Source organism: Myxocyprinus asiaticus, chromosome 20 (genome assembly GCF_019703515.2).
Source record: "Myxocyprinus asiaticus isolate MX2 ecotype Aquarium Trade chromosome 20, UBuf_Myxa_2, whole genome shotgun sequence".
Taxonomy (NCBI): domain Eukaryota; kingdom Metazoa; phylum Chordata; class Actinopteri; order Cypriniformes; family Catostomidae; genus Myxocyprinus; species Myxocyprinus asiaticus.
Window position 1 is genome coordinate 2,990,269 of NC_059363.1, and position 23,169 is coordinate 3,013,437.

At 37.3% G+C, this 23,169-nt stretch overlaps 1 protein-coding gene across 6 annotated transcripts in view; it reads right to left on the minus strand.

The window, feature by feature from the left end:
* Positions 1-15,439: 15,439 nt before the first annotated feature.
* The window catches only part of LOC127410724 (transcription initiation protein SPT3 homolog), a 160,484-nt gene continuing 152,754 nt past the window's right edge, over positions 15,440-23,169 (minus strand). For all 6 annotated transcript variants that reach the window (XM_051645927.1, XM_051645924.1, XM_051645922.1 and 3 more), the window contains one exon: positions 15,440-17,203. In XM_051645927.1, the coding sequence (XP_051501887.1) occupies positions 17,162-17,203 (42 nt within the window). In that variant the 3' untranslated portion in view covers positions 15,440-17,161. The remainder of the gene's footprint in view (positions 17,204-23,169) is intronic.

Genomic DNA, 23,169 nt, shown 5'->3' on the forward strand with positions numbered 1-23,169 from the left:
GCTGTTTTTTCCCTTGCTGTCTGCGACTCATTTTTGGGTCACAAGCCATTAGTTGAGTACGTTCAGTGTGTTGCTTTGACAAGCACGAATGAGACAAACTTCTCTGCCAACGACTGCTTACGGGAATATGTTGGGAATTCACGTACTACCACTTACACAGTAAGAATACCAGTGTCAAAACGTTTCCAGATTCTTCCCTGTACATTGCTTGATTCAGCTGGTTATTCTGAGGAATGACAACATTGAACTCTGGTTCTGTTTGTTTGGGTTTGATACGTGACAGTGAGATTTTGTTCAGCTGCCAACCAGCGATGTAAGCTACATATTGTGAACTCTTCAGGGACACAACACACCGGACATGTGAAAATCCAGACAACTACTCAGGAAGTCTCTGTCTTACAGCTCATGTCTGCCAGTCACACAGGCCAGCTGATTTAGCCACTGAGGTGTGAAGCTTCTGTTGTCTGCAGGATTCTGGGAGTTGCTATGTTCTTCTCCATGAGTCACTTATGGGAAACTCGCACCCACATTGGGAAAAGGTGGCCCGGCATAAGCGATTGTGCAGAATCAGTCAGTGAGGGAGGGAAAAGCCGCCCCTTTTCAAGAAGTTACACATTTTATGGGCTCATAATTAAAGCCTTTGCAGCATTTCCCAAGCAGCTTTCTGCTCCCCCTCTGAGAATCCATATTAGTCAATACCATGTCCTTGATTTATGAGGCTGTAGTACGAAACTGCTTTGTGTTTCAGACTGGAGTTGGAGAATTCCCTGCGAGAGGCCGGCATTTAAAGACACTAGTCATAACCATGACCTCAGCAACATCAAATGGAAATGTTCAAGGAAATTATATTGCTCAGATGATTAACATTACATCCTGGCATCGTGACTCTGCTGATTCAACGGGCTAGACGCAACTGGAGACAATATTCATAATTTCCCTCCCAACTTTTGTCCACTTTAACATCTAAAGACAGAACTCAAAACAAAAGTTCATAACATGTCTTAAAGGAATAGTTCACCCAAAAATGAAAGTTCTGTTAATATATACTCACCTTCAATGTTGGGTAAGTTACTCGAAAATTAATCCACTACAAAGTGCTAATTATTTCTTTAAAATTGTAATCAGATTAATTTCCGATGAAGAAATCAGTACAGTAATACGATTTACTTTTAAATTACTTACTTAAACACTTTCACATAAAATGTTTTGTTTTTCCTCTCAATTAATTCAAAATATTTTCTATATTTCCTCCGTTCACTGATGCGCAGAAGTCATCCACGTGTTTCTCACTTACAATCACTCGTTATGGGGCCCTTTAGCTGCCACAGAAATGCAAACAGATGAACAAATGAACATAATTCATGTTTTACATGTATTTTACATTAATAAAATATTTAAGTATGTGTAACAAAAGTAATTCACTTGATTGAATATCAATAACTGTAATCTGATTAGAAGAATTGTAAGTAATGTAATTAGTATAATAACTAATTTTATTACTAAAAAGTAATTAGATAACTGTAGCTAATTAAGGGAAGGTTAGGGTTAGGTTTAGGGGTAGGGGTAGGGGTTGGTGTAGGGTGTCTGTGTGACTCTATATAAATAAATACACTGCAGTGGTGCCCATAATCTGTATGTTATGATTTAATTATGGGTGTAAATAGTATCTGCCACCATTTGCACCGGGGTGCAAACTGTGGTGGAAATGACGCTGATGGAAATGACATTTTTAAAGTTTTTCTAAATAAAATTACTTTTTTGTCTCGCCAAGGATTATTTCATTTTGTGCATCCTTAATACACACAATTATATAATATTTTCACACTTTTTGCATAATCTGGCAAAATTACACCTTGATTGGAAATCTTTGTAAAAAAAAAAAATATGTTTTGTTTTATTCAAACATCGCTCATCGTCTTATAGTCCATCTTGCATACTCTTCACTGACACTTTTGTCCACTTGGTTAACAAGTACACTAACTGAAAAAACAAACAAACAAAAAAACACTTTATTAGGGGCAAAAATAAAAATTATGCCACAACTGTGCGAAAAATTTCACACAATGAATGTTCGAATGTATTGTGTTTATTTCACTCTTTGTTTAGATTTTCATAGTTTAATTTTTATACTGGATTTTTATAGTTTACATTTTTAATTTAAACATTTAAAGTGAAACAAGGTTAAAACACTCAAATCTATACATATAAAGCATTTAAAGAGCATCTAGTATGGTTTTTAAATGTGCTTAATTTTGTGTTAAAGGTCTCATACAATATATTTACATGCATCCAAGGTCAAAAAACACTTTCATTTGCTCATAATTTAATTTTTTCCCAGTGTCAAAAACGACTCGTTCAATGATCCGTTCTAAAGGATTCATTCTAAACTCCTCCTTTCAGACAGCATACTCTGCTCTGATTGGTCAGATGTCCCAGTCTGTTGTGATTGGTCTACCGCTTAGTGTAGTGTTTGAGGGCGGGTCAAAGCTGTTCGCGAGCAGCCAATGAAGACCAGAGGCGGGTTTTTTGTTACCGAATTACGTAGGTTAGTACAGGAAGTAAGTCTGGAATTACTAAGGACTCGTTTCAGGTGTTCAGAATCGGTTCTTTCTTTTGGGAGTCAATAACTCCATTTGTCGTGCACTTTGATTTTTGAAACTTTGCAGACTTTTTTACATTCACAAACAGCTATAAAACACACTACATGAAAGGTAATATTTGAAAAACCATAATAGGTGCTCTTTAAAAAAAAAAAAAAAATGATGAAGGCCAGGTAAAAAGTTTCAAATGTAAGTTTAATAACATATAACAAAAATAAAAAGTTGAAATCTGTTGGTTTTAATAAAAATCAACCCCTTGTACATAAAAGGGCCCAAAGCTGAAGCAGTACCCATATATATATATATATACAGGTGCATCTCAATAAATTAGAATGTCGTGGAAAAGTTCATTTATTTCAGTAATTCAACTCAAATTGTGAAACTCGTGTATTAAATAAATTCAATGCACACAGACTGAAGTAGTTTAAGTCTTTGGTTCTTTTAATTGTGATGATTTTGGCTCACATTTAACAAAAACCCACCAGTTCACTATCTCAAAAAATTAGAATATGGTGACATGCCAATCAGCTAATCAACACAAAACACCTGCAAAGGTTTCCTGAGCCTTCAAAATGGTCTCTCAGTTTGGTTCACTAGACTACACAATCATGGGGAAGACTGCTGATCTGACAGTTGTCCAGAAGACAATCATTGACACCCTTCACAAGGAGGGTAAGCCACAAACATTCATTGCCAAAGAAGCTGGCTGTTCACAGAGTGCTGTATCCAAGCATGTTAACAGAAAGTTGAGTGGAAGGAAAAAGTGTGGAAGAAAAAGATGCACAACCAACCGAGAGAACCGCAGCCTTATGATTGTCAAGCAAAATCAATACAAGAATTTGGGTGAACTTCACAAGGAATGGACTGAGGCTGGGGTCAAGGCATCAAGAGCCACCACACACAGACGTGTCAAGGAATTTGGCTACAGTTGTCGTATTCCTCTTGTTAAGCCACTCCTGAACCACAGACAACGTCAGAGGCGTCTTACCTGGGCTAAGGAGAAGAAGAACTGGACTGTTGCCCAGTGGTCCAAAGTCCTCTTTTCAGATGAGAGCAACTTTTGTATTTCATTTGGAAACCAAGGTCCTAGAGTCTGGAGGAAGGGTGGAGAAGCTCATAGCCCAAGTTGCTTGAAGTCCAGTGTTAAGTTTCCACAGTCTGTGATGATTTGGGGTGCAATGTCATCTGCTGGTGTTGGTCCATTGTGTTTTTTGAAAACCAAAGTCACTGCACCCGTTTACCAAGAAATTTTGGAGCACGTCATGCTTCCTTCTGCTGACCAGCTTTTTAAAGATGCTGATTTCATTTTCCAGCAGGATTTGGCACCTGCCCACACTGCCAAAAGCACCAAAAGTTGGTTAAATGACCATGGTGTTGGTGTGCTTGACTGGCCAGCAAACTCACCAGACCTGAACCCCATAGAGAATCTATGGGGTATTGTCAAGAGGAAAATGAGAAACAAGAGATCAAAAAATGCAGATGAGCTGAAGGCCACTGTCAAAGAAACCTGGGCTTCCATACCACCTCAGCAGTGCCACAAACTGATCACCTCCATGCCACGCCGAATTAAGGCAGTAATTAAAGCAAAAGGAGCCCCTACCAAGTATTGAGTACATATACAGTAAATGAACATACTTTCCACAAGGCCAACAATTCACTAAAAATGTTTTTTTTTATTGGTCTTATGATGTATTCTAATTTTTTGAGATAGTGAATTGGTGGGTTTTTGTTAAATGTGAGCCAAAATCATCACAATTAAAAGAACCAAAGACTTAAACTACTTCAGTCTGTGTGCATTGAATTTATTTAATACACGAGTTTCACAATTTGAGTTGAATTACTGAAATAAATGAACTTTTCCACGACATTCTAATTTATTGAGATGCACCTGTATATATATATATATATATATATATATATATATATATATATACACACACATAACAGCAATAACAGGTTGTTGTGAGTGGTTGCCAGGGTGATCTGATAGTTTAAAGTGTATTGACAGACGGTTGCTAGGGTGATCTGATAGTTTAAAGTGTACTGATAGACGGTTGCTAGGGTGTTCTGGGTGATTGTTAGGTGGTTACTGACTGGCCCACATCAAAAAAGCTCTACAAAAATAAATCAAAATAAACAAACAAACAAACAAAATATACATCAAATAATATATATTTTATATTATTTTAAGTCCAAAAAGACTGTAAAGTTGCTTCAACTAAGTACTGAGTTAAGGGTGTGAATACTTACAGTATGTCAATGTTATATTTCAGTTTTTAATACATTTGCAAAGTTATCAAAAATCTGGTTTTTGCTTTGTCATTACGGGTTGTGGAGTGTAGATTGATGTAAAATATAAAGAATTTAAAGCATTTTAGCATAAGACTGCAAATGAAGGGGTCTGAATGCTTTCTGAATGCACTGTATATATATCTCCATAGATACTGTATATTATGTAAACATTTACTTTCAACCTGGTGAAAATCTAGAAAAGTAATAGTGCACCTTTCCTCAATGGGCTGCACGGTTTCAGGGATCATTCCTGACAGTGCAGAACATGCTGTTTTGCAATTCAAGAAAACACAATGTGCGAGATTTGATAGTTGGAGCTAGAATATCACTGCCAAAATGGCACTTCCTTGATGTGTACAGCATTTATCATTCTGTTCTTTCTCAACAATGTCTGCTCAGAGTGGTTGGACTGCAGAGACGAGCTAAAATCCCAGATTTGGATGCCCTCCATCAGGGACCCAAGAAAGGCGTTGAGTAATGAACACAAGACTTTTATTGTGTTTCGCTCAAGTGCACCAAATCTCACCGTGGCTTTCATGCAAGCTTCATCCATTTTTATATTCAGCAGACTCCGTGGCTCCCGGTCGCTTTAAACATCAACAATTACTGCAGCTTGCCAGAAACTGAGCACAATCAGTTTAATTAATAATTAAAATTTCATTATATTTTAAAAATAATAAACCTAAAATTATACAGAATTTTCATTTTTGGCTAAACTATTCCTTAAATCAATCAAAATGAAATCAATTACACAGAGGCCATTTGCACTTAGTGTAATGAGCAATCCAAAGCATCTTCTTTATATTAAGTGCAAATGGCCTCTGTGTAATTGATTTCATTTTGATTGATTTAAGGAAAAGTTTAGCCAAAAATGAAAATTCTGTATAATTTTAGGTATGCTGCAATAACAAAATTATAATCAGAATGAAACTGATTGTGCTCAGTTTCTGGCAAGCTGCAGTAATTGTTGATGTTTAAAGCGACCGGGAGCCACGGAGTCTGCTGAATATAAAAATGGATGAAGCTTGCATGAAAGCCACGGTGAGATTTGGTGCACTTGAGCGAAACACAATAAAAGTCTTGTGTTCATTACTCAACGCCTTTCTTGGGTCCCTGATGGAGGGCATCCAAATCTGGGATTTTAGCTCGTCTCTGCAGTCCAACCACTCTGAGCAGACATTGTTGAGAAAGAACAGAATGATAAATGCTGTACACATCAAGGAAGTGCCATTTTGGCAGTGATATTCTAGCTCCAACTATCAAATCTCGCACATTGTGTTTTCTTGAATTGCAAAACAGCATGTTCTGCACTGTCAGGAATGATCCCTGAAACCGTGCAGCCCATTGAGGAAAGGTGCACTATTACTTTTCTAGATTTTCACCAGGTTGAAAGTAAATGTTTACATAATATACAGTATCTATGGAGATATATATACAGTGCATTCAGAAAGCATTCAGACCCCTTCATTTGCAGTCTTCTGCTAAAATGCTTTAAATTCTTTATATTTTACATCAATCTACACTCCACAACCCGTAATGACAAAGCAAAAACCAGATTTTTGATAACTTTGCAAATGTATTAAAAACTGAAATATAACATTGACATACTGTAAGTATTCACACCCTTAACTCAGTACTTAGTTGAAGCAACTTTACAGTCTTTTTGGACTTAAAATAATATAAAATATATATTATTTGATGTATATTTTGTTTGTTTGTTTGTTTATTTTGATTTATTTTTGTAGAGCTTTTTTGATGTGGACCAGTCAGTAACCACCTAACAATCACCCAGATCACCCTAGCAACCGTCTGTCAATACACTTTAAACTATCAGATCACCCTAGCAACCGTCTGTCAATACACTTTAAACTATCAGATCACCCTAGCAACCGTCTGTCAATACACTTTAAACTATCAGATCACCTTGGCAACCACTCACAACAACCTGTTATTGCTGTTGTGTATATATGTATATATATGTATATATATATATATATATATATATATATATATATGGGTACTGCTTCAACTTTGGGCCTTTTTATGTACAAGGGGTTGATTTTTATTAAAACCAACAGATTTCAACTTTTTATTTTTGTTATATGTTATTAAACTTACATTTGAAACTTTTTACCTGGCCTTCATCATTTTTTTTTTTTTAAAGAGCACCTGTTATGGTTTTTCAAATATTACCTTTCACGTAGTGTGTTTTATAGCTGTTTGTGAATGTAAAAAAGTCTGCAAAGTTTCAAAAATCAAAGTGCACGACAAATGGAGTTATTGACTCCCAAAAGAAAGAACCGATTCTGAACACCTGAAACGAATCGTTAGTAATTCCAGACTTACTTCCTGTACTAACCTACATAATTTGGTAACAAAAAACCCGCCTCTGGTCTTCATTGGCTGCTCGTGAACAGCAACACTACACTAAGCGGTAGACCAATCACAACAGACTGGGACATTTGACCAATCAGAGCAGAGTATGCTGTCTGAAAGGAGGAGTTTAGAATGAATCCTTTAGAACGGATCATTGAACGAGTCGTTTTTGACACTGGGAAAAAATTAAATTATGAGCAAATGAAAGTGTTTTTTGACCTTGGATGCATGTAAATATATTGTATGAGACCTTTAACACAAAATTAAGCACATTTAAAAACCATTATAGGTGCTCTTTAAATGCTTTATATGTATAGATTTGACTGTTTTAACCTTGTGTCACTTTAAATGTTTAAATTAAAAATGTAAACTATAAAAATCCAGTATAAAAATTAAACTATGAAAATCTAAACAAAGAGTGAAATAAACACAATACATTCGAACATTCATTGTGTGAAAATTATTTCTGGCAATTTTTCGCACAGTTGTGGCATAATTTTTATTTTTGCCCCTAATAAAGTGTTTTTTTGTTTGTTTGTTTTTTCAGTTAGTGTACTTGTTAACCAAGTGGACAAAAGTGTCAGTGAAGAGTATGCAAGATGGACTATAAGATGATGAGCGATGTTTGAATAAAACAAAATATATATTTTTTACCAAGATTTCCAGTCAAGGTGTAATTTTGTCAGATTATGCAAAAAGTGTGAACATATTATATAATTGTGTGTATTAAGGATGCACAAAATGAAATAATCCTTGGCGAGACAAAAAAGTCATTTTATTTAGAAAATTTTTAAAAATGTCATTTCCATCAGCGTCATTTCCACCACAGAATTCTATTAAACACAATACAGATTTTTAGATGTGCTGGAAATGAAACCGACTTTCAGAAAACAAATGACAAAAATGACATAAATCTCCAGTGATGCATGTACATACACTGTTGGACATTGTTAGGGCACAAATTAAATAAATTAATGACAGTGTGAAAATGTTTTAACGAAACTTCACTTTCTAGAATTCCATAGTGCTAAAAGTGCCCAAAGTTGAAGAAACACCCATATACAATATAAAGTATGTATATATATTATGTAAATTAAGGTGGATTTAATATCTACTTCTTTTCTGTTTTTTAATTCAAATTCCTAGGAAAAAAAAGAGAGGTGCTTTCTGCATTCTTCCTTTTTTAAAAACAACAATACACTGTCTCTATGTGAGTACTTTTGCCAGTTAAAGATGTTATATACAAATGCTGGAAGAATGAAATATGTGCTGTTTTCTGCAGGACATTCCTCATTTCACACAACGTCCAATAAATCAAACGCCCAATCGCTGCAATCACGGCCCTTTTCCTGTTCGGAAAGAGAGACACTGAGCTTTTGATGAGAGCCAGCGTTCCCCAAAATTAAAAAATGACTGTATCCAATTTTATAGCATCTGCTGTCTCTGTATGACAACACAGTCCCCGTCACACACACAGAGCAGTTTAACAGACCCAAAGCAGTTCTGAATAGAGCAAATATTCATGGCACGAGAAAAATGCTTTTACAAAATAGCTGAATATAATTACGACACATCAGCCAGTCAGTGTTTAACACATGAAAGATGTGGCTCATATATTCTAGTGATAATAGAATGCAAAGATCTTTCTTGATGGAATTAAAGTGATCCGTAATTCAAGACTGCTCGAAATGCCAGCAATCAATTATCACAATATACTACACTCCAAACCAGAGAAATAAAACTCTTACGGGACCGTTTGGCAATAACGTAGATAAAGAGGGAATTGCACATTATCTGATACACTGTTGAGATGTTTTCAGGCATGTACTGGTATGTGTTGAGCTTTAGGTTCTGTTCCAAAACCTAGTGAGCTGCCTATATAGGCTGCTTCTAAAGGCATCATATGTGCGATGCAAAGGCCATTATAAAATGTAGGCAGCATGCCTTTAAACAGACCTTCTTTTGGCCAAGTTTTAAAGCAGCATAGCATGCATCTGACATAGTTTCATGACAACTTGTAATAATTTGTATGAGATACAAATGAGCCTCCTATCCAACACTTTATTTAAAGGAAACGTCTGTGAATAAAACTGGTTACTCATTCCATATAAAAGTATTCAATACAAATGACTGATGTATGTCAGTAATCAATACTCTTCCTTCATCTCATCGATGTTCTTTTATTATGACTTGTCATGAGACCGGGTTGGATGTAAATGCTTTGTGGATAATGCAATCCCAAAATGCATTGCACCAAGAAAACCTCCATTCAAGACGGCGACCGAAGCGAGAGAAATGCTGAATTTAAATATGCTTATAATTTTTTCAGAGCAAAGTATTGATTGGTAAAGTATTGGTAATAATGATAAAATAACAATAATAATTGTTTATCCAATATTTGTGCATGCTATGTATTTTAATGCTTATTAGAATACCACATCCTTAGCTTAGCAACTTACTAAGACCAAACTATATTGAACTCAATTTTTGAGTGAACTTTTCCATTAAATAAAAGGTTATTTGTTTTTTGACTTAATTATTATTATTATTATTATTATTATTATTATTATTATTCTTTTTCAGGATAACCCAGAACAATAATAACATTTTCAAATCAGCAAAAACAAACAAACAAACACATAAATAAATAAATAAATAGGCTGGTAGGAAGGTCGGGCCAGTAGGTAACCTGGAATAATTGTTTTTAACAAATTAAAAATAAATTACATTTTCAAATAAGCAAAAACAAAAGACTGTTGAAAAGAAAAAAAATAATAAAAAGTAAATAAATAGGTAGGTAAAAAGTAGGTAGGTAATATGTAACTATTTTTATTTCCTCAAATTAAAAATACATTTGATTTTCTAATCAGAAAAAAACGAAAGAAAATGTTAAGAAAGTAGAACAAACAAACAAACAAACAAATAAATACGTAAATAGGTAGGTGGGTAGGTAGGTAACCCAAAACTGTTTTTTTTTTTTTTTTCACCACAAATAAAAATTTAATTTGATTTTAAATCAGCAAAAACAAAAGAAATGTTAAGAAAATTGTATAATTAAATAAACAAATAGTTTATGGGTTACTGAGATCAATTTTGAGCAAATTATTAAAGCTATGAGGTCTAAGGCACTTCTAAGATTTTCAGAGTTTTGTGGCATTTAGTTCATGTCTCTCAGCTCTGAGGTCTTTAGACATGAACATAATGGGATTAAACGTGATTAAATCTACCTGGAGTTTAAAAGCAGCCACACAGACTTTGACGTCTCTCTCATTTACAGCTGTTTATTTTCACAGTTCAGCTGTGACATTTTCACTCTGTCGTGTCTGTCAGCTCTCATTAGTGTGCGGCCGCTGCCTCTGTGCTGGTGTCTGAGAGTGACTTGCTGTAAACCGATCACTCTCTGCGTCTAACAACATACCACAGACCCGCAAATGAACAAAGATCCTCAGATGAGTGTCTGTTGTCACACGCTGCAGTTGAATACTTTGATTATGTGCACACAAATACATGCAGCGAGACCGTGAGAGCTCAGATTACATATAGTTTACATAACACTCATGTTCCACTTCAAATGGCATGGCACAGTCGCATGTGGGAAAATGCAACTAATTGTTCTGTCTTTGGGGCGACAACATTGATTGGCAGGGCCATTTCTGAGCATATAGGGGCCCTAAGCAACATCCTACAAGGAGGCCCCCCATGTCTAACTACAACTCTCTCCTTGTTATAGTTATATTTTCCCTTCCCTCTCGGGCCACAAGGGGGCCCCCTATAACTGTCTAATTGAGCCAAAACAGCTGCCTGAGTCTTACTTTAGTAAATTTAAAAAGAAAAGAAAAAATCGTCCTATTCGGACAGCAATTATTTTACATGGGGATGTGAGGTAATTCCAGCATTTACAGGGGGTAGTCAGCAGTGGTGTAGTAGTGTCTGAAGCGGTGGGCATACTGTGAATTTATGAAAGCTTAATCAGACTGTCTGTCTTGCCTGTGCCATCAGTTGCGCTCCTGCCTCCCGCAGCTCCGTGCACGTTTAGTGAGAATCTCTGTACACTTATATACACACAATTACTCAACGGTGCTGCGGCATCGTGTTAGTAGATTGAAAAATTTCCGGGTCAAAAGATTATTCGTTGTTCTGGTGGCCATACATAACATTATTTATTTCAGGTGGGCATACAGCGTATATGCCTGCGTATGCCCTAGACTACACTACTGGTAGTCAGTTATTTTATTGCCGTCCGAATCCGAAATGTCTGTGTTTTTTTCCCACCTCCCACGAGAAAATTCCCGGCCAAATTACCTACTGTTTTTTGACAAACACCAAGGTCGTGTGGTCATTTAATCAGCGTCTGAATCAACATCTCTGAGTTTATAATCCAAAAGCTGTTTTGAAAATCCTTTTTGACCACTGCTAAGTGCCGTACTTTTTCGCTGCATGTGGTAACAGCTCTGGCGGTAATGGACAGTTGTGAAAGTTGGAGGATTGTGTAACAGAAATTTTTGAAATAATAAACAATAATAAAATGACATCACCCCTCTACCATAGTGAGTGGAAACTCTTAAGTAGAAGGGAAAAAAATGAGAGCCAGATCATGTAAACTTTTGAAATGGTCCATTATTATGGAAGCAATGTAATAAAATTGTAATATATCACATTTAATGTAGAAACATTTATGAAATGAGTATGTATGTGTATATGTATGTATATATATATATATATATGTGTATGTGTGTGTATATGTATGTATATGTGTATGTTAGGGTCATTATACATCATGATGGCGCTGTGGATGGCCGCCTTGTTGTGGAGCGCTCCTATTGTTTTGTTGTTTTTATTTGTTTGTCCTGTGTTTAGTAATCTTTTTCCAGTCAGTTTTAACAGAGACGAACTGCTGAACATTCGACAGCTTATACCAGACAGTCTTTTCCCGGTTTTTGAATATTCAGACATTTTGCTAGACATTTTAGTTGGAGGCACAGCTCTGCTGTTCAAGAGATGCAAGCGAGGAAGACGAGCCGGTGCACTGGTTAAACTCCGTCGGCGGGGCTTTCGAACAACGCTGCCGAGCCTTCATCGTGCGAATCTCCGGTCTCTTCCTAACAAAACGGATGAACTACATCTCCTCACCTGCACAAACAAGAACTTTTCAACCTCTGCTGCCTTGTGGTTCACAGAAACCTGGCTGAGTGAAACCATTCCGGCCCGCGCATTACATCTGCCGGGCTTTCAGCTGTTCAGAGCGGATCGCATCACGGAGTTAACGGGGAAAACAAGAGGCGGTGGAACATGCTTTTATATCAGTGAAAGTTGGTGTACAGATGTAACAACGTTAAAGAGGATGTGCTGTCCTAATTTAGAAGTGCTCTTTATTAACTGTAAGCCTTTCTACTTGCCGAGGGAGTTTTCCTCATTTATTCTGGTGAGTGTTTATATCGCGCCAAATGCGTGTTTGAAAACGGCGCTGCAACAGCTGACTGATCAAATCACAGACACAGAACAACAATACCCGGACTCAGTTATTATTATTCTTGGGGATTTTAATAAAGCAAACCACACACGTGAACTGCCCAAATACAAACCACACATTACATGCCCCACCAGAGACAGGAACATACCGGATCACTGCTACACAACAATAAAGGATGCATGTCGCTCTGTCCCTAGAGCAGCTTTGGGACTCTCTGATCAGTGTCTGGTTCATCTTCTTCCAACCTACAAGCAGAAATTAAAATCAACCAAGCCAGTAGTAAGGACTGTAAAGAGATGGACAAATGAAACAGAGCGGGAACTACAAGCCTGCTTCAATTGCACGGATTGAAGTGTTTTTGAGGCTGCAGCCACAGACCTGGACGAGCTCACAGATACTGTAACATCATATATCAGTTTCTGTGAGGATATGTGCATTCCTTCTATGACTTATTTAAAGTTCAACAATGACAAACTGTGGTTTACAGCAGAGCTCAGGCAGCTTCGTCAGGCCAAAGAGGATGCTTCAGGAACACACTGAAAAAGAAAATCAGAGTGGCTAAAAGAAGATACTCTGAGAAGCTGAAAAACAAGTTTTCAGCTAAAGACCCTGCATCAGTGTGGAGTGGCATGAAACAACTCTGAAACAAAATTACAGGAATCCTTCCCCCAACCCTGTAGAGAACCAACAACTGGCTGATGACCTGAATGTGTTATATTGCAGATTTGAAAGGCCCAATCTCACACCCCACACCCGACTCTGACCTTCACTTCATTTTGATAGATAAAACATAAGGAAAACAATTTTTACCATTTTACATTTACTGTCCTTGATTTGTGAGGCTTCTATATCTCCTTGTGTGTGCTTTGGAGAGAGCGTGCAAGCGGCGCAACTGTGGTGATGCAGGTGATGAAACATGCATACTCACATTGACAGATTAATTTGGCTGTGTTGATAAACAGTCTTGTCCCTACAATTTCTTGATTCGATTAAGTGCTCTTCGCAAGAATTTTGGCTTGCTCCGTATGTGAAAATGTATACTGTAAATGTCCACAGCGCTTTGCAGAGCGGTTCCCTCATGCTTTAACAATTTTATTTTCACTTTAGCGTAATTCCAAACATATTTAAACACAAATACAGAGGACACAGTTTATGGATAGACAAATTTTCCATATAACAAGCGCAACTGCAATCATGCGATCAGCAAAAAGTTTCCCGTCCCCCGTGATTTAATTGTCATCCGAACGCATGAGTTTTATCACAGAGGAGCCATAAAAATTTACTTTTACTGACATCACCCTGAGAAACAATTGCCGTCTGCATAGGGCTTAGGATACGTCTTATTAAATATAAATATATATCAAAAGTTTCTTGCTCCAATTAGTTCAATTCAGCTCTTGCTCTAATTAAACAAAGCTGCTGTAATTTTGTGATTATTGTTGTTATTTAACAGCAAAATCTCAAACTTTATTTGACCTGTTGATGCTAGAAAGCAGGTTTAAATATCTGTTAATGTAATATGTCTGGCAGAAATCCAGAATAATACGTAGTTGTTTAACATGCGCTACATTGCAAATACACAATAACAGCAGTGGCATGCACTATTGAGCTCAAATAAAGAGTATTACTTCATTTTATCTGCGGTTGATAACCATAAACATTTCAGGGTTTTGGATATAAAAGGACATGCTGTACTTGTTGCCGCTTGAATTGTTGAAAGGTTTACACAAGAAACGTAATTTAGGAAATGGCGGAACATGATGCGAAGCCAGGTGCTTATGATTTCATATTCATAAACAAGCAGGATTTGTGTTTTTAAGCTTCACATAAACTACAAAAGATCCCACAGTAAAGTCAAAGATGTTCTGCTCTCTCTTTATGGTTCAGGTCCCTCCTTTAATATAAGTCTATGGGGATCTCATGCCCTATTTATCGTCTGCTAGGTGAAAATTGCACATCTGAATGCTTAGAAAAGTAATAGAACACCTCTCCTCAAACAAACTTGAAAATATAAATTTGAATGTGTTATACACAATCACTGCACTTGAACACATCAACCAAATTTGGCAACTTCGATAAAACCCAAACATCAGAACCTCAACATAAGGTATGACATTACAATTCGCAAAACTCAATTCGTACGTGAGAATAGAAAAACATAACCTCATGGCCTACAGCTATACTATTTTATCGCTTCTACAGTACTCTGGAATGAGAATCACAGGGAAGCGCATTGCTTTTTACAGATAACTAGATTCCTACTTCTGTCTTTGGTAGTGAGCTATAACTCACAGCAGCGATGACCTGACAAGCCCTGTGTCCTGACCGTGAAAGCACATTGGCTGTGACGCTGCGGCGGTGTGACTGCTGTCCAGAAAGAGGCTCATAAACGACAGACCATGTGTCGTAGTGACGTGAACCGTGGACAGATTTCACATGCACAAAGTAAGCCAGAAGGAGTGCATTTTAGGTTGCTGCATGCACACAGACTGCAGGGACAGGTGATTTAATGCTTGAAACTGTGGACTGAAACAAAGACAAAATTTCTTCGCTGTAGTTCAGTGTAAAAGCAGCCAGGTAGATTTGTGGAATGCATTTGTCAACAAGTCAACTTGATATACAGTTGTGCTCAAAAGTGTGCATACCCTTGGAGAATTGGTAATATATGTACCATTTTTAAAGAAAACATGAGTGAGCAGGCAAAACACATTTATTTTATTTCTTATGGGATTCATATTCAACTGTAGGTTATAACAGAATGGCACAATCATAAAACAAAACATGGTAACAAAGAAAAAAGTGAAATGACCCCTGTTCAAAAGTCTGCATACCCTTAGTTCTTAATACTGTGTATTGCCCCCTTTAGCATCAATGACAGCGTGCAGTCTTTTGTAATAGTTGTCTATGAGGCCCCAAATTCTTGCAGGTGGTATAGCTGCCCATTCATCTTGGCAAAATGCCTCCAGGTCATGCAAAGTCTTTGGTCGTCTTGCATGAACCGCACGTTTGAGATCTCCCCAGAGTGGCTCGATGATATTAAGGTCAGGAGACTGTGATGGCCACTCCAGAAACTTCACCTTTTTCTGCTGTAACCACTGGAGGGTCAACTTGGCCTTGTGCTTAGGGTCATTGTCGTGCTGGAAAGTCCAAGAGCGTCCCATGAGCAGCTTTTGTGCAGAATAATGCAAATTGTCTGCCAGTATTTTCTGATAATATTCTGCATTCATCTTGCCATCAATTTTCACAAGATCAATTTTACATTTTCAAAATTTTCTCTCAGGGGTTACCCCTAAACCCCCATACAGTAACCTATATGTTCTCAGTCAAAAATACTTCTATGTCCCATACATAGGTATATGAATGTAAAAATAATGAAAAATAAACATTCAGAATGTTTAAATATACTTGAAAACAAAAACCGGGCTGCTGTCACCCAGCTTGAAAACAAATGTTGATCTTATCTTGTAGTCTTAATATCCAAGTGCCCTCGACTAATGAACTGTATGAAATATATTAGCCAAACCTTTTGGTAGAAAAGATCCCTCACACCCCACTGCTTTGGCTTTGTCTCTGGGCCAGTGTCCTCATCTCTGCTTTGAAGAGACTATTTTGTCTGTTTAATTTTTTTTTCTTTTATAAAGTACTATTACTGCCAACGTGGAAAGTTACAATAACTTTCCACCCACCCATCCACCACAGTCTCACAAAGACTGTGGGAAACACTGTATTAACAAGTTTTACCATGAAAATAACATGGTATATGATTATGGTAAACATTTAGTACCATGGTATATATCATAGTATACAGTACCTACCATGGTATCTAATACCATCATCACCATGGTACTGCCACTGTAATCTTTTTTTTTTTTTTTTTTGCTGAAATGTACCAAAAAGTACCATGTTAATACCATGGCATTCTTAGAAAAACCTTGAAGTATGGCACATGAATATGGTAATCCTTCAGTACCAAGGGACATCTCAACGTTTCTTTCTTTAGAGATGGTTAAATGAAATATTAAGTGCTTCATTTTATTGCATATTCTAAGAATTGTTTACAGAACTTCAACAGTAGGAAAAATATTACCAAAAGCATCAGGAAACAGCTCTACAGATCAACAAATCTATCAAAAAGATCCAAAAAAGTGGTGAAATTATTTTGAAATGTTAGGAGACAGTAAAAAAATACATACAAAATAAACATATGCATAACATAAACTTGTATTACTGGAATTTACTGAACATCAACGAATCCAAACGCTGTCATCCAAGATTTCCTATCCAAACCCTTAAACACAAAGACACAGACAGAAACACGCCATCCTCAGAGCTCATCTGAGACTACGATCAGACAGATGAGCGAAGACGGGCAGGAGACCCTCGTCGACAGAAAGCCCATCCCCATCAGATCCCTCCGTTCACCTCAGCAGGCCAGGAAAGTCATGCCGTTCCTGCGGTAGGCACTCTGTCGGGGGAACAGCAGAAGAGAGGAGATCTGTTATGAATTAGCGCTCGACTTTCACAGAGGCTGAAAGCCGTCTCTTGTTTTCCGGTTTCAGACGACACGGCCTGGAATGAGACGCTTTTTTCTTTCAAGTTTAATCGAAGTATTTCTGGTTTTGTGGGTTACAACACACCATCCTCTATTAGAAACACAGTTACACAACAAGTGTGGTTAACAAGTGGTTTATGAATCTATTCAGGGGAAACGCTGATTTGATGAATGGTAGACATGCAGAATGTCACAGGGGTGTCATTGTGAAGGTCAACAGTTTTAAGAAAAGCATAGGAATTATATGTTATTATATACAGTATATCTTCTGTTTCTTTTAAACACAGTATTCAGGCAAAACATATTTGAATCACAAAACATAACTGCAACCTAGCTGTTATATATTCCGAAATAAAATATGTGAACCATATAACAACTAGAAATTTGAAGCTTATAATTTTATTAAAGCACTTACATTAATTCTTCTGTTATAACTCATGTGTTATTTGAGCTGTAAAGATGTTTAAATTGTAATTTTTACAGTCATTTGAGGGTTTGTTGACATTACATCATCATGGCAACAAAGTTGTAAAATTGGCTTTAACTTTACACAGGAAATGTTTGTAAGTGATTTTATCACACTAAACTCATATTAACATACATATTGTTTATGTCTTGTGTCTATACTTTTGAAACAGTGAGTATTTTAACCAGTGGCATAGGCAAGGGTGGGCCTGGGCCATCCCAAATTAGACCCAGGCCCACCCAGAATATTAGAGATTATTCTATGACTTCAATTATATATTAATAAAATAGTTTTAAAAAATGCATAAATTCTACCACACCTGGAGTCACGAGTTTGAATCCAGGGCATGCTGTGTGACTCCAGCCAGGTCTCTTAAGCAACCAAATTGGCCTGGTTGCTAGGGAGGGTAGAGTCACATGGGTTAACCTCCTCGTGGTCGCTATAATATGGTTCTCGCTCTCAGTGGGGCGTGTGGTGAGTTGTGCGTCGATGCCGCATGAAGAATAGCATGAAGCCTCCACACACGCTACATCTCCACGGTAATGAAGCTCAACAAGCCACTTGATAAGATGTGCGGATTGACGGTCTCAGACACAGAGGCAACTGAGATTCATCCTCCGCCACCCGGATTGAGGCGAGTCACTACACCACCACGAGGACTTAGAGCGCATTGGGAATTGGGCATTCCACATTGGGGAGAAAAAGGGAGGGAAAAAAATAAAAATAAACACATAAATTCTGATTTCTGAAAGTGTGAAAGAACTGTCTGAATGCACTGCCCCTCTGTTGCTAAGGAAAATTTAGTAAAAAAAAATCTGGCCGAACATTTGTCCCAAGAGTGATTTCCTGGCTACGCCCTTGATTTTAACATTCAAAAATTGGCCACATTCACTTCCATTCTAAGTAATTCACTGTAACACAGATTTGTGCTTTTTTTAAAGAAAAGGACAGACAAGTCAAAATTCACTTTTTTTTGTGATCAACATTATGCCACAAATGCTGCTGATTGAGCTGAACTTGTATTGAACCCGGAACATTCCTTTAAAATAAACAATGTCATCAGTAAGGATCGTAACAAAGAAAATACTTCATTCACAGGCTGAAATTCTTGAGATTTCTTAAAAATAAGCTGCAAATTAGTTTTTGTTTTAAAAAAAAATTATATTGGTCTAACCAACATACAACAAGAAAACCATAAATACAGGAAATGACATCACAGAGTGGATCTCTGTAGACCACCCATTTCTGAAAAATATAAGATCATTACAGACAACCTTTTACTTTTATGCCACGTGGAAAATTATGAACATTTTTAGAGTCATTAAATAAAAACTTAAGTTAAAAAAAAAATGTTATCCCCTTTTCTCCCAGTTTGGAATTCGCCCAATTCCCACTACTTAGTAGGTCCTTGTGGTGGCGTGGTTACTCACCTCAATCCGGGTGGCGGAGGACAAGTCACAGTTGCCTCCACTTCTGAGACCGTCAATCCGTGCATCTTATCACGTGACTCGTTGTGCATGACACCGCGGAGACTCACAGCATGTGGAGGCTCATGCTACTCTCCATGATCCACGCACAACTTACCACACGCCCCATTGAGAGCAAGAACCACATTATAGTGACCACGAGGAGGTTACCCCATGTGACTCCACCCTCCCTAGCAACCGGGCCAATTTGGTTGCTTAGGAGACCTGGCTGGAGTCACTCAGCACACACTGGATTCGAACTCATGACTCCAGGTGTGGAGTTAAAAAAACAATATTAACATTTATCAAAAACACCAATGTAACCAACATGAATACAAAAAAAATATTTATAAGATTTTGCTTTAAAACTAGATTTTTTTAGACGTTTTGTCATTTTTTTTTAAAAATGATCATTGTGGACATCTTTATTTGTCATTAACCCGTATTAGAAAACGTACATTGAATGCGACGTTCTCAGTTAGTTGAGACAACAGCTGTACGAGTTACCGTAAGCATTTAGTTTGATTTTAAAAAGTGGTCAAACAAACATCATTACAATTACTGACAAGCCTCTGGATAACATCTTTCAGCCAACAGAACCAGAAATGTGATTTTTTTCTGAATGAAACCATCACTGCTCTCAGGTAACCACAATTTCGGGGGTTGAAAAGGCGGCGACAGTCAAGGGTAACATATCAAAATAACAAGTATCTGCAATTTGAGTCATGTTTGAGGGTTCGGTCGCTGTTTCACATGAATGAGATGGAAGAGGTGTCAGCCAACACAATCCAAAGCCACTCGGGTGGTAGATTATTACATATGCCATTTAGAGATAAGGTAAAAACATGATTGAGAGAGAAGGATATTGTGAAAGCTTTCAGTTCACATCGGAAAACCTGGAACTCATAAAGCGAGATTCGCGCATATCAATGCTCAAACGTCGTCTCTTGATTTGCTTGCGACTTCAAACGAGTCAAATGATAGGATCAGCACACTACAAAGCAGATCTATAATCAAGGAACAGACGAACATACGATCCTACAGAAACGGACTGTTTACACCTGTATCTGTTACACTGTACGACTTCTGTTTGACATCTTGCACTGACTGCATTTGAGTTCTGCTGGATGTGTATTTTTAGATACACGCTTAATTAATTAGTGGTGTTTGCTAAGGCAAGAATCACTATTTCTATTGATCATATTTAGAGTTATGGATTGGAACAAGTCTTAAACTTTTGTCATCTAACTCATCAACTTTATTGCATTTATTTATTTAACCGATTGAGCAAATGTTGCGCTCATGAATGGTGCTTTATTAAATACTGGATTTTTCCAGCGCAGCACATTCTAAGCTCTATACACTCGCTTTGCACAACATTTCAGGCTCCCCACCCCCCCCCCCCCCCCCAAAAAATACACATCCTCACGGAAGCTGACCAAGAGAGATTCCCTAAAGATCCTGAAAATAAATAGCCACCTGATGTGTGTATATAATGTAGCACGTTCAACAGGAAGTACTTGAGAAATACAGTCTCTTAAAGAAGAGTATATCTATATTTAAATCTGACTGTTACACACGAGACCTGCTGAAGCATCTCATCACTTCTGATAATTATTTACACTGCGAGGGTCAAAAATGAAAATTCTGTCATCATTTACTCTCAACCGTATGTTGTACGGTGGGGGTGGGGGGGGTGTAAAAGAAAGGAGAAATTTTGAAGAATGTACTGTTCGCTCTTTTCCAGGCAATTACAATAAATGGGGACTGGAGCTTTCAGGCTAAAAGTAGCCAGTATGACTTGTGCACTATATTTCAAGTCTTCCAAAGTCACGTTCTGGGTGTAATCTGATTACAAAGTAATTAGTTAATGAAATCCAATTATATTTAAAGTGGAAAAAGTAGTGTTAATTGCTTTTAAGTACATTACTTGGGTTACACATTTCAAAAATAATATATTTTTTTATATAGAATACATTTAAAACATGAATTATTTTCATGTCTGTTTGCTTTTCTACGACAACAAGAAAGTATCAGAAAGTAACTTAAGGAAATTAGTAATGTGATTACCTTTTTGGTATGATGTAATCAGCAAAGTAATCTAATTACAGTTTTTAGAGATGCAAAAATTATGGCAGAATTTGAATTTTAAAGTGAACCCTTAAAAGGGAATTTTTACCCCCTGGAAATAATTTTCGGGGGTATTTATTATTTATTAATTTTTTACATTTTGAGGGCAAAACCTTTTCAAACCATGTAGAACACACAATTTATTATCCTTTTATGTGAAACACTTTAATTGAACCAATTAATGTAAATAAATTGTCAATTTAAACAATTATTTCTGCAAAGTATACAATCAAAACAACATCTAAACTTTCATATTCCATTACAGCATTTTTAGTACATTCACACATTTTCATATGTAAATGTAATGTTCATAAATATGTAATTTAGGGTCACTTCTGTTGTTCTAGTACACAAATAGATCCTATTCAACATAGTGCTAGCATCAAGAGAGCTTGATTCCTAAAAGTCCACATGGCCAGAAGTGCCCACAGTTGATGAACAATTACATTGAAAGCACCATCTGAGGATATAAATTCAAGGAGAACTCATTCAGAGGCCTCACTGATGAAAAATTCTACCTTCTATTTGCAACCTCTACTTCCGCTCGATCATTCATAAATCTCCATTCTGCAGTTAAATAGTGCTAAGTAAGACCTCCGCTCCCCCTTAAACAAACACTCCATGGAGGTCTTCAGGTTCAGACGGCCCGGCTCATCCAGGCACGCCTCTGGCCTTGGCAGTGGGTGGCAGGCCGCGACGACCCTCCGCAGCCCTGCAGGGGGAAACTGTGTCGATGGGGTCCAAGACAAACTACAGAAAAAAAAATCTGCAACACGGGCAGAGGAAGCATCTGCATGGAGAGCGGCTCTCTGATGAAATACCGCCTGCTGACAGGACAAGAAGGAAGAGGCCGTGCGGTCTCAGAGTCTCCCGTACAGAAGCGGCGCTGTATCAACGAGTTCCAGTAGCACAGTAACTGACCCTTACCCTGATTTTATTGCCCGTATATATTACAAGCTCGGGCTCAAATCCACAGCGTATGGATCAGAAATCAGGGAACGGTTGATACGGAAGGCCGCCAGGGGTCTGGAAGTCTTTATTGGACACATGCTTGTCTGTCCTGCACTTCAATAGAGTGAATGGTCACCATATGTTAGCAGTTATTTGTGCAAGCTGTTAAATTTGCATTGGTAGCATGATGTGAATTAATGATTTTTCTCATGGTCTGAGTATATATATATATATGTGTGTGTGTGTGTGTATTAGGGCTGTTTATTTAAAACGTTAATTCTGTGTGATTAATTATATAAAAAAATAACTCGTTAAAAATATGAACACAATTAATCATACCCCCGGACCATAATAAGGAATATTCCTACCTTAGGAGCAATTCAAGCATGAAGTAACACTTGTTTTCAGCAGGGGGCAGTAAGCAAAACTCCAGCTGTATAGGCAACGTGCAGCTGTACTGAGAGTAAATCAAACTCAGGCTTGCTTGATACTAGCGACAGCACAAGATGAGAATGTTCTCTTGCATTCAAACATAGCTGGAAGGACCAAAATCCAGAATGCGGGGATCTCGATACGTTTTTTTTTTGTTCTTTTTTTTTCAAGTTTCAAACATGTTTAACTTGAAACAGTGGCTGAGTTAGAAATTGCATACTACCCATACTACTCCTACTACATATGCCATTTCTGTCTAAGGCAGAATTAGCAAGAGTAGTATGGTAGGATGCAATCCAGACTCAGCTAGTGACCTAAAAATGCTGTGTTTTTGATGCCACGCAACCAAAGTGAGACGCTCCAAAAGCGTCCGTCTGACGTGTACATTAATGCGTCATTATAAAAGCCCTTATAATAAATCTATCTTAGACAGA